Source organism: Hyaena hyaena, unplaced genomic scaffold (assembly GCF_003009895.1).
Source record: "Hyaena hyaena isolate Hyena2069 unplaced genomic scaffold, ASM300989v1 scaffold_127, whole genome shotgun sequence".
Taxonomy (NCBI): Eukaryota; Metazoa; Chordata; class Mammalia; order Carnivora; family Hyaenidae; genus Hyaena; species Hyaena hyaena.
The window spans coordinates 486,364-499,541 of record NW_024080758.1 but is presented as its reverse complement, the minus strand read 5'-3'; the positions used below and the strand labels follow the sequence as shown (position 1 = coordinate 499,541).

General features: G+C 43.7%; 1 protein-coding gene across 4 annotated transcripts in view; it reads right to left on the bottom strand.

Moving 5' to 3' along the window:
* SDCCAG8 (SHH signaling and ciliogenesis regulator SDCCAG8) overlaps positions 1-13,178 on the bottom strand; it is a 255,856-nt gene that overhangs the window by 171,463 nt on the left and 71,215 nt on the right. For all 4 annotated transcript variants that reach the window (XM_039237498.1, XM_039237495.1, XM_039237496.1 and 1 more), the window contains exon 10: positions 2,548-2,700. In XM_039237498.1, the coding sequence (XP_039093429.1) occupies positions 2,548-2,700 (153 nt within the window). The remainder of the gene's footprint in view (positions 1-2,547; positions 2,701-13,178) is intronic.

The following is a 13,178-nucleotide window of genomic DNA, read 5'->3' as shown; positions in this document are numbered from 1 at the left end:
TATACATCAGAGTCACTTGCACAACTTTAAAACATACTGACACCTAAATCCTACCCACAGCTACTTTCACATACTGGTTTGGGATGCAGATTGGGCAGTGAGATTTTGGAACTCCTGCGGCACCAACATTGAGAACCACTGGATTGGAAGAAAGATTGTTCTTTCAATGAGTGAGAGAGACTTGAGGGGCTTTTCCTGAGAAGGAGGAGGCTCCCTGAGGTACAGGGAGAGAAGGGGACCCAGAGCAAGGGAAAGAATGAGCGTTAAGTCCTCTCTCGTTCACCGGTGTTGGGATTCTGGTGAAATCACACGTGAAGCCACAGGTGAGGGGAAGATAGAGAGTTGAAGTGGTTACCACTTGCTGGCTTCAGTTTTCTTTGTTAGGTAAGTAGGACTCTCTGCTGAGAATGAGGAGACCATGGTATAGTAGAGAATTTGAGGAGAATAAAAGTGATTTACAAGAGTCTTTGGGGGCACCTAGGTGGCTCAGTCGGTTGAGCATCCGCCTTTGGCTCAGGTCATAATCTCACGGTCCGTGGGTTGGAGCCCTGCGTCGGGCTGACAGCTCAGAGCCTGGAGCTGCTTCAGATTCTGTCCCCCTCCCTCTCTGCCCCTCCCCCACCTCAAAAATAAATAAACAAAAAAAAATAGTCTTTGAAAATGGTCCCAAGATACCCTCATTTCCACCTGGACTATGATACTTACCTCCCACCTGATCTCCAGGCATTTATTCCGAGTCTCCTTCCAATTTACTGACAGATGGAACTTCTCAAATAGAAATGGCAGCATGACCCCGCCCAATTTAAAGTGTCCAATGGTTTTCCATTTGCTTTGGGATAAAACTTAAAACCTTTCACATGGATTTTAAGGCCATTCATGCTTTGGTCCCTGCATACTGCTCCAAACTCATCTCCCACTAAGGTCCCCCCGTCCTATGCTCCAGTCACCTGGGCCTCCTCTAAATTCCTAAAAAGTATGATGCCTGCTAGCTTTCAAGTCTGGGGGGGCCATTTCCCTGGGTCGGAGGCTCTTCCCCTGAGCTCTTCACCTGACTGCTACTGAGCGCTGTTGAGTCTCATCTTCAAAATCTCTTTCTTAAGCAAGTCTTCCATGGCCACCCGGCCTAGGTCAGATTTGCCTGTTCTATATTCTCAGGGTACCCTATACTATACTTTCTGGCATTTATCACAGTGGTAATTAAAAACTCATTTATGGAAGTGTGTGTTTAATGCCTTCCTCTCCCCTTCTCTGTAGGCAGGGCTGCACTGGTCCTGGGACGCCCCTAGCCCCTCCAGCTACTATCGGCTGCCCCGCGCTGAGTGGGAGAGAGTAGTGCACAGCCGCAAGAGCGCCGTGGGCACGTTGGTGCCGCCCGCAAGGCTCAGATCACCAGCTCCGGCCAGAGAAGGCGGAGTTAAATTGACACATAGTGGGGTTTTGACAGGCACACTTTTTTTTTTTTTTTTTTTTTTTTTTTTTAAGGATAAGACAAGGGAGTTTACAATAAATGCCTCCGGCACCCGTTAAGACTTGAAATTCACTGGATAGAGTTGGTGATTTTTCTCTTTATGTAACCTCAGGATTACAGTGCCTTGCACATGGCAGATACTCAGGAGAGATATGTGCTGAGTAAGGTAATTATCACACACTGGAATATTACAGCACAGCAGGCAGGGTACAAGCTGTGAGTTGCTGTAAAAAAACATGTAACAATTGTTTTTGTTATTTCATGGACCACATCTTGCTCAATGTTACTCTACTGTAGCAACTTTAAAAGCTAGGTATTCCAGTTTCTATTTTTTTAATTTACTTATTTTGGGTGAGACAGAGAGCGAGTGAACAGGGGAGGGGCAGAGAGAGAGAGGGAGAGAGAGGATTCCAAGCAGGCTGTCAGTGCAGAGCCGGACGTGGGGCTCGACCTCACGAACCGTGAGATCATGACTTGCCCTGAAATCAAGAGTCAGACCCTTATCCGACTGAGCCCCCTGGGCGCCCCTCTCTCTTCGTTTCTTACTGTTTCCCAAACTGTCCACCTCATGCTAGCTGTTCCTTTTGTCTTTCATTTCTCCCTTCCATTCATTCATTGGTTATGTTCATTATTCATCATGTACCTATTTTGTACCATGTATATAATCACTTTTTCTTGGCTAATTGGTTTCTTCCATGTGTTTTATCTTTTGAGAGGGGGGGATAAAGTGGGGGAGTCAAACTTAACCCTAACCTAGAAAAGCACCTGCTTTCCTCTAAGAAACAGGAGAGAGGGTCTCAAACAGAATGGAGGGATCAGAGCAAATTTTACAATTTCATAGCATGGAATTGAATTGGCTATTTAATATGGAGAGGTCCAAGAATATAACTTTTCTCGAGAAATACATAGGTAAAGGGAAAATGTTTCTGAACTCTAAATTATAAGCAACTGGCTACTCACAAGGTGTTTACAATTTAGAGTTCACTCAAGAATTACAGCCTATGGCGTCAGCGGTGAAATCACCAGACATTTCTGCTGTGGGACGGGGAACAAACTGAACAAACTGAATCCGCGGGTACCTTTGATTTCACGTTCTCCCTCTCTTCTGTTATTTCCTTTTTCATCATCTCTTTCTCAAAGGCCCTTTTCTCTTGCTGAGATGCGAGTTCTTTTTCAAGTCGCTCTTTCTGCCTCTCCAGTTCGTTCTTCAACTGTTCACACTGGATTAAAGCCTGCCAAAGTAAGATGAAGGGAAATGGGGGCTTAGAATTTGGAATAAAATAAAGGGAAAATGAGACAAGCCTTAATTTTATTTACAATCATCACAACTTGTTGTACAGCCCATTAGAATAATTTTATACTTGGTTGTCAATACCAATTACAGATCTAAAATACTATTCAAATGTTACATTTATTCACATATTTCAATTTTCACAATTAAGGCTGTATTAACTAAGCAACTAAAAAAAATTCAGATTAATGGACCCTCAAGAAGGCCACACATGAGTCTAAATTTGGAAAAGGCATGAGAAAAATCAAGTGTTCTAATATTTTCAATTACATGCCATGTTTATACTAAGTGAAATATGCAAGTCTCCAGTTTAACTGAGTTTTCATTTGTTCCTCATTAAAAATGAGTAATATATTTCAAACAAGAAACAGATCAAAATTGACAATGAGACGGATTGGTTATTACATACAGGCACCTATTTTTAACATTATCAAATAATCAGGGTTCCTGAAACTTGATTAACTACAGTAAAAATTAATTAGGTAATAAAAAAAGTTTAGATAAAGAAAGACTCAAAAGAGCATTTACTACCTAGTTTTATAAAATAAGAAGTGTCATCTTTCACTGCTGGTATTTTACAAGTCCATAATTGTTCTTAGTCTCAATTTCCCACTCTGGATTTCTAGAAGTAAAAACTTTCTAACTTCCTTTTGACTACATTCACAGTATCTTTATGTGTAACACCCAAAAATAAGCTAGCTTCAAAATCCCAATTTTAAAAACCCCTAATAAAGCTAAGGTGCTTGACATAGAAAATCTGAGTCATTTTATGATATCTTTGTCTTATTCCAGTGGCTCATATCTAATGTCTAATATCCACCTCATTCAACGGCTACATTCCCCTTAACTGGAAAGCCAAGAAACTCAAGTCTCATATGACCTAAAGACTGCATAAGTATACATCAAGTTATAAGTGGGAGAGAGTCACATTTGGGGATTGAGTCATATTTGTTGTTAATGGAGAGGGAAGTGGGCTCAGTAAGCACCACAGCTTTATGCATAGCTCTGGTTCCCTCTGAAGAAAGCTACAATAAGTATAAGCGGTAAATAATCTAGGGTATGTGAATTTTCTTCTCTTCATCTGGAAAGCATTAAGTCCTAATTTCTTTCAAACTCTTCTGGAAAGTTTCCACACTCCTGGGCACAAAATATGAGAGTAGAACTCAATTGTCTCAGATTAACTGACAAGCACATACAGTGACTGGAAAATGATTCTCCCAGGGACTTTGTCTCAAGTCCAATTCTAGCTGAGAATGCCTGTGAAATAAAACTTTTACATTAGATTTTAAAAGATGTGAAAAAGCATAGGTTTTCTGTAATTTAAGCTTTTGGAGCTTGATAGATTATGAATTTGACATTTTTGTGCTTCAGAACACAATTGCTCTTGTGAAAAAGATATTATATGAATCTAATAAAAATGTTCATAACTTTTGTGGCTAGAATACTACTGGCATGAAAGAATAAGATCACTATTGTATATAAAGCTTCTTCACTGAACAAGAACTCAGGAGCCAGCACTATTAAGCACAGGAAGAGTGGAACATGACTGCTAAAGATCTGAACATCAGGCTAACATGAATGGCAAGCAAAGAATCAATTCCAAGAAGTCAGTCAATTCAGGAACAAGGAGCAGTAAATGATCCTGACCAGTTAAGAGACGTAAAGCCAAGGTAAGATGATATAAACACAAAATCCAAAGCAAGAAGTTGTAAATCACTTAAAACCATGGCTGTAGGCTCGGTTTTTGTGGATGGGCTTCTCCCGGTTAGGACTGGCCACCACGGAGAGGTGATGACTAGGAAGTGTGAAGGCAGTACTTTTATCTGTCTTGATTTCCATACATATGCCTGGTTGCAATGAAGAAAATATTAAGGCTCAGTAACACTTGGACTTAGAAAAGTGCTTTAATCTTTCTAGAGGTATCCTTCTAACCATGGACCTCACATACTAGATAGGCGATCACGGGGAACTAAATAAGTATTTATACACTCTTTCCATTAAAGCTTCACTGTCTCTTTCCAGGGCTCCTGCTCTCCTGGTTTCTGGAATCCCTCCTGATTCTGCTTGTCTAACCATTCGGTAAAGGCGTAGTAACTGAATTATCATGAATGAGGTCAGGTCAGTAAATGGTCAGGGAACCCAGTTGATTTGGGGCCTGTGGCTGCCATTGCTCCCAACGGGGTGGCTTCTTCCTGTCCCTGAGCATGGCCCCTGTTCAGTGGAAATGGCTGTGGCTCTTGAGCTGAGCCAATTACACTAGTCCTCCACTGAGTAGACTCAATCCTCAAAGGACCTTTTCTTTCCTGGGACATTTCTTTATCTGTGGTTATTCTGTGCTGGCCACATAAACACATTTTTTTAAGACATAATTTATTGGACTTGATATTCCCAGCTCCAGTTTTATTAAACCAACGAGTATGTGTTACTCTCTTAATGGGTCAAAACATTTTCTGAAACAAATTTATGTCTCGTCAACTCAATTTTTTAAAATAGGAAGTCTGTTAGGATACATGAAAGTCCTTCCCAAGTGCAAGAGTTAGGTTTCTAGAAACCCTTGTGACCAAAGAACTCATGATTCAAGAATTAAAGATCTTATGAGAAATAATATAATTCACACCTAAAATATTAAATTTAAAATTCACATAAAAACTTGTGACGATGTTTTCATTTTTATGTACAACCCACAAAATACAAATAATCGACTGTCAACACGTTTTAAGCATTTAGCTTATGAATAATGAAAGGCACTTAAATTTTCAATTTATAAACTCTTGTTCCTAGAAACCTATCAGTCTCTATCTCCCATTTTCAAGATGATTATGATTTTTTTTTGTTTTGTGGCAGATAATCTACATATCAAGAAGAGTTATGTTCTCTGTCTGTGCTTGCAATCAAGTGTCCAATTGCTTTCTGATCTTCTTTTTACTTTAGGTTTCTAATTTTCACCTTTCTGATTCTACTATAGTCTAAGAAAAATAATAATTTAGAAAGGAAAAAAAAAGTTTTGGGGACATTTATTCAACCTCCTGGGTTTTATTATTATTTTTTAATCTTCCCGTGGAGGGTTATCTCCTTATAGATATGCTCATGATAACTTCATTCCAAAGCCAACAATTTCCCTTCAAATAGAAGCAAACAGGTCTGAGGCTTGGTTAACCTCTTCATCTTGAAGCTTTACCAAGGCATCACTGCAAAACTTCTGCTTTTCCACCCTCACTTTTTCCCCGAGGTTATTTATTTTCCTCCCTTTTAAAATTATCCCTGGTTGGAAATACAAATCAAAACCACACTGAGATACCACCTCACGCCAGTCAGAGTGGCTAAAATGAGCAAATCAGAGAACTCTAGATGCTGGCGAGGATGTGGAGAAACGGGCACCCTCCTACACTGTTGGTGGGAATGTAAACTGGTACAGCCCCTCTGGAAAACAGTGTGGAGGTTCCTCAGGAAACTAACAATAGAACTCCCTTATGACCCAGCAATAGCACTGCTAGGAATTTACCCAAGGGATACAGAAATGCTGAGGCATAGGAGCACATGTACCCCAATGTTCATAGCAGCAATCTCCACAATAGCTAAAACATGGAAAGAGCCTAAGTGTCCATCAACAGATGAATGGATCAAGAAGTTGTGGTTTATCTATACCATGGAATACTACATGGCAATGAGAAACAATGAAATCTGGCCATGTGTAGCAACATGGATGGACCTTGAGGGTGTTATGCTGAGCGAAATAAGTCAGGCAGAGAAGGACAAATACCATATGTTTGCACGTATAGGAGGATTTGGAGGAACTTGATGGAGGAACAAGGGGGAGAAGAAGGGCGGAAATGGTGGGGGAAAGGGAGAGAGGCAAACCATGAGAGACTCTTGAATGCTGACAAAAACTGAGGACTGATGGATGTGGGGGGGAGGAGGGGATGGGCATGGAGGAGGACACTTGTGGGGATGAGCACTGAGTGTTATGTAGAAACTAATTTGACAATAAACTATTTGTAAAAAAAAATAAAATAAAATAAAATAAAATAAAATTATCCCTGTTTGTAAGGACTTGCAATTTTCAAAGAAAACCAAAACCATGTATTGGTCACTTACTATGTGCCAGATAATTTGCTAAATAGCTTACATGGACTAATTTATTTAACATTCTTGCTAAATTTTAAATAGTTCTTTTTTAAAAAAAATTTAATACTCATTTATTTTGAGAGAGAGAAACAGAGTATAAGCAGGGGAGGGGCAGAGAGAGAGGGAGACACAGAATCCAAAGCAGGCTCTGGGCTCTGAGCTGTCAGTGCAGAGCCTGACGCAGGGCTCGAACCCACAAACCAGGAGATCATGACCTGAGCCAAAGTTGGAGACTTAACTGACTAGGCCACCCAGGCGCCCTGAATTTTAAGTAGTTGTTATCACTCAGCTGAAGAAACTGAGCAGCTTTAAGACATTAAGTAACTTGCCCAAGATCACAGACCTAAAAAGTGGCAGAATAGAGTGGTTCCACAGCTGAATCTATGCACGGCATTGCAATTTTATCGTGTTATAGATTTACTGTCTTATAAAATCCTCAGGTGTTTCACTCCCATCTCCATGTAAATATATTAACATAAAATAGGGGCGCCTGGGTGGCTTAGTCAGTTAAGCGTCCGACTTTTCGCTTAGGTCATGATCTCGCGTTTCGTGGTTTCTAGACCCATGTCGGGCTCTGTGCTGACTGCCAGCTCAGAGCCTGGAGCCTGTTTCAGTCTGTGACTCCCTCTCTCTGACCCTCCCCTGCTCACGCTGTCTCTCTCTCTCTCTCTCCTATAAATAAATAAAACATTAAAAAATATATATATAACATAAAATAATTCCATGTACTTACTTAGCATGCAATATGCAAAATCGAACACTAGATGGCGACAAAAGTCAAGGAACTAGAAGACTAAGCTCAACAGTCAAGTAGTTGGTTTTAAAATTAAAATATGTATGCCATTTTACTCTTTACTCTCAGAAAGCAAAATTCCTGGTATGTTGTGACATACCTGTGAGATAAAAACTAGCAGATCTGCACTGTATTTTTTAAACTGCTTGGAAATCAGTTCCTGTATTATTGCTAATTCAATGAGGCTTAGAAATCGGTTCTTACACTACTACTACTAATTCAATGAAAACTGCTTTAGATTCCCAATACACAATAGCTTTTTTTGTTCTTAACTGTTAAAATTTTTAAAAGCACTAATTAAAAATTTCATATTCATAGTTAAAGCTAACAATTGACTTCAATTCAACAAACATCGTTCAATGGACATGTAAACGGCTGTGTGAAGAATACAATGATAGATGTCACAGACCTGACTTTTAAGGTCTTTTGGCAGTGAGAGCTACGTAAACAGCTACTAAAATTCTACACAGCTCAGTTGAATATGGAGGAGGAAGAGATTTAACTCAAACAAGAAGGGGCTGGGGAAAACTTTGGAGAAGACTGCCACATGAGCTGAGCCTCACAGGTTGAATAGATAGATCAATATAGCACCGTAAAGCGTAGCAGAAGCAAATTCATGGTCACCATCAAGGAGGTCACATTCCTGACCTTGTAATCCACATTCAGGAAAACTGTAGGTCACATTCAGGAAACAGTACAGGTCACATGAAAGAGCGTAGTGAAAAATAAGGCTAGAGAAGTTAGGGTGGGGCCATATTGTGAAAGACCTGGAAGGTCAAGCTTTTATTGTACTGCAAGCGGGGAGCTCCCAGAACGGGGAGCGTTACGGCTGAGGACTTTGGCAACAGTGGGAAAGATATGCTGGAACTGGAAGAAGCCTGAGCAAGACCAGCAGAAGGCTAATGCAATCGGCTACAAAGTTGCATCATAGCATGTGAGGGCCTGAGCCAGGAAGGAAAGGGTGGGCATAGCTTAGTAAAGGCCTCCAAAAAAGAGAGCTTGGCAACTGTTGGATGTTGAGAGCGAGGGATGGGGAGAAGCCAAGATATTTTAAAGGCTGTGAGCCAGGGCTGTTGGTAAGATGAGGGAGCCAGTATCTGAGGAGAATACAGAAAATGGCGGAAGGAAAAGGAGTGATGGACAGGCATGTGGAGAGGAGCACGGAGAGGAACAGCAGTTAGACTGTGGATTTTCAGATGCTAATAGAGTATCATCCATATACAGGGGTCTGGGGGCAGCAAGAAACGGGGGTCTGGTGCTCAGGGGAGCTGGTACGGCTAAAGGCACAAGGTGGGGGTGTTCAAATGAGGGGAGGGTTTTGGACATGACAGGAGGGGCGTAGTCCTGCAGCTAGGACTACAGGGGCGGAAGGCTTGGAATCCTGACTGAGCAATGTCTGTATAGACGGCTGTGGAGACGGACAGGAGAAGAAAGAGCACGACAAAGGACCCACAGGAGTAAATGTCAGATAAATCAAGAGGAAAAGGGGACGTGTTATAATAGGTCAGCCAATGGCTTTGGAGACAGCAGAGCTGGAGTCGAATGAAGGCAGAGATGAGGTCACCAGGTTTAGTAATCAGGAAGTGACTGGTGACTACTGAGCGAGCAATTCAGTAGCATGAAACCAGACTACATTCTGTTGAACGCCTGACTGAAAGGTGTTCAAAGGGGAACGAAGAGCTGCACGGGTGAAGTCCTGTTTCGAAGGTCCACCAGCAAAACGGTGGTGGGAAGGTGGTTGATTACGTGGAAGCTGATCAAAGTGAAGGCTGGCTCTTGTTTGTTTAAACAAGACTCATAGCTGTAGACAGGATGACGGGGTAACAGAGGAGAGGGAGGGACAGAAGACACAAGATGTGGTGACGAATGGCTCAGGGTCCCTGAAATCCTCCAAGCAGGAGGCTTCAAGAACTCAGAGAAGAGATTCATCTTGGGAAGTTAAGATGGCCAGAGGGGCAAGAAAAAATGAGCAGAAGACGTTTGAGGGATGCGAAGGCGCTGAAGGGGCTCCTGTCGGTTGTGATGTTAGTGACGTAGGGCGACCACCGTGTGAGGAGCTAAGAGCGGAGTTGGGGAAGCGTGGGAAGCGGAATTCCTGCCTACCTTACCGAAGGTGGTCAACTGCAAAGACAATAATTACTAAACAGTACTTCTAACAACCGAAGGTGACCAGTACCACCCTCCCATGGAATTCATTCTGTGGCTTTCTTCAGCAATGCTTGATAGGCTCAAAGTCACCTAAAAAAAAAAAAACTGTGTGATCAGGCTTTCGCTGGGCACTGGAAAGGTGGGTAAACTAGAAAGATAAGAATAAAAGAATTTGTCTGTTAGTGAAAACAGATCACAATTCCCTTAGTGAGTGGATGTTTGCTGGGTACCTATTAAGTGCCAAGCAGTGTGCAAGGTACTAAAGATTTAATACGGAACAAGATGGGTAAGTTCCTTCATGGCAGAGGTTGTAAAGCCTGATGAAAGATAAAGACAAACAAGGAATAATAATACACTTTGATAAGTGCTGTAATAAGAGTAGTTCTTAGCTGGGGGCTATTCTGCACACATACACACACGCACACACACCCCTGGGAAGCTCTGGCAATGTATGAAGACGTTTTGGTTGTCAGAACTTGGGAAATAGGATACTGTTGGCATCCAGTGAACAGAGGCCGGGGATGCTGCTAGATATCCCAGGAGACACAGGAAGGACAGCCTCTACAGCAAAGAATTATGTTAAAGTCCAAAATATCAACAATGCCAAGGTGGAAAAACCCTGCTATACAGGCATATTGAGGTATGTCAAATCTAGGCATGGGGGATCAGAGGTTTTGGGTCTGTTTTTGTTTTGTTTTGTTTTGTTTTGTTTTTTTGAAAGCGAGAGGGTGCAAGTGAGTGAGGGGCAGAGAGAGGGAATCCCACTACAGGCAGAGAGACAGAGGGAAGTGGGGCTGACTCGAAGTGGGGCTTCTGCTCACCCAAAGAGGGGCTTGAGCTCATCTGACGTGGGGCTCGAACTCATGAACCATGAGATCATGACCTGAGCCGAAGTCAGATGCTTAACCGACTAAGCCACCCAGGTGCCCCCAGAGATTTTCTGGAGTGGCAGACCTGAAAGATGGGAGAATATATCCAGGTAGGAAGTGAAGAAGAACTCGCAGGACATGTGCAAAGACCCAGGGGCTAAGAAGCAGGGCATAAGCAGGGGAGCAGGAGCCAACACCAGCAGCAGCACTAGTTGCTGAGGAAATACCGTGTGCCAAAGTCTCTGCAAGATAACAGATTCCCACTTTAAAACGTAGTCCCCACTGGGGGCACCTGGGCTGCTCAGAGGGTGAAGCATCCAACTTGGGCTCAGGTCATGATCTCACAATTTGTGAGTTCAAGCCCCGTCGGCTCCAGCTGACTGCACAGACACTGCTTTGGATCCTGTCTCCCTCTCTCTCGGCCCCTCCCCGACTGGTTCCCTCCCCCCCTTTCTCTCTCTCTTTCTCTCAAAATAAATAAATAAAACTTGATTTCTTCAATCAATCAATCAATCACATGCAGTCTTCATGAACAGACTGAGACGGGTGTCCTCTCCACGTTACACACGAGGAAAAACCGTGGCCTGGGGAATTAAGTAAGTTGCCCTAGGTCACGTGGCTGGTGAGTGGCGGGGCTGCCCACTCGGATCTAGGTCTGCTGACTCTACTAAGACCTTGTCCGGCCCCTGAACTCAACTGCCCTGCCCAGCTGACAGTGGCCACGTCTGTTAAGGAGAGTAGTAAGTGACACGGAAGGCTGGAAGGAAGCACGTGACAGGCCTGGGATGTCTGTGAAAGGGCGTGAGGCTGCCCGGAGGCAGTGGGCAGCCCCAGACAGACTTTAAGTCGAAGAATCCCAGGGTCAAATCTGCCCTGAAAGAGGATCACTTCCGGCCGCGGAGCAGGGAACGGGGCAAAGGAAGAAGACTTTGTAATTCATAAATCTAGCAGTGATGCAGTCCTGAACAGGACAGGGGACAGTGAGGAAGGAATTCAAGAGAAGTTCAGCAACTAAGATGTGTACTTAGTGACTGGGTGGAAGTCAGGCGTGAAGCGGGGATGACAACCGGGTTCTACTCGGGGCGCAGTGGTGGGCGGAGGGCCGCTCGGTGGGTAGGCAACACGGCAGGCTGCGGGGAGCAAATGTAGGGAGTTCAGCCGGGGAGGTAAAATTCGTATATCAGTGGAAAGGGAAGACTGGCCTGGAGACAACAGATAAAACGAGGCGTGAGAGGAGGCCGAAGAAGGCGAGGCAGGGACGAGGGCAGTGAGTAGGTTTAATGGGGATGGGGAGGCGGAGAGAGGCTCTGGTCAGAGAGAGCAGCTGCGGAGTTTGAGATCCCATGGACACGCCCGTTCTCACGACAGTCACTGCAGAGCAGGGGAAGCGCGACGGGTAAGCAAGCCACGTGCGCTGGTGCCACGGTGTTGCGTGTATTAACAACGTGGACGTAGACACCTTTCAGGATGACCCAAGGAGGTCGGTGGAGGGCACTATGGTCTCCTTGTATGTGCCCCTCTAACCCCCAATGCAATGGTATTAGTGTTTGGCCTTTGGGAGGTTATTAGGTCCTTCGGATGGAGCCCTCACGAATAGGATTAGTGGCCTCATAGAAGAGGCCCCAGGGAGCTTCCCTCGCCCCTTGGCCATGTGAGGACACAGTAAGAAGGCGGCCACGTATGAGCCAGGAATCAAGCCCTCCCCAGACACCAGATCTGCTGGTGCCTTGATCCTGGGCTCACAGCCCCTGGAACTGTGAGAAAGAAATGTTTGCTGTTTAAGCCAGTCAGACCATGGTATTTTTTCACAGCAACCTGATAGACAAAGAAAAGGGAGAAAAGGCTCAGATGCTAAAGCTCTTAATAAGTACCAAATAGCCAACAACTATTTTATAAACCCAAGTAATAAGATGGATGATTTCCTTTAAAATTAGCGCCAAATAGTGGCATCTAGATTGAGAGCTTAATTTAATTAAGGGAGACAGACAACAATGATTTCAAAGAGGAATGGCCACTAAGGTAGATGACAAAGCCCTAAAAATGGCAGTAAGGAGGGATATAAATGCTGATTCCTCCATCCCAGCCAGCTGAAGTGACAGGGGTGACAAAGAACCTTCACTGGAGGGTTGTGGGGGGGGGGGCACAGTATCCTTGAGGGACAGCTAGGGTTCAGGGCGAGTGAGGAACTAGGAGTCTTTGAGGAGACAAAGCGTGTTAGGGAGTTTGGTCTGAATGAATAGCCGTTTATGAGAGGCACAGGGGGCGTTAGTGATGAAAGCAATGAGGGTCAGTGGTCTAGAAAGAACCAATGAGGGTCAGTGGTCTATGAACTAGACAGAGACAAATGGATGAGGCAGTGACCAAGGAGCTAAAGAGAGAGTTGAAGAGCCCCATGCCTTATAAAATGCTGCTGCTGCCATATGGCTTAGACCAAAGCTGTCCGATAGAACTCTTTGTGATGACAGAAATGTTCTGTATCTGCAC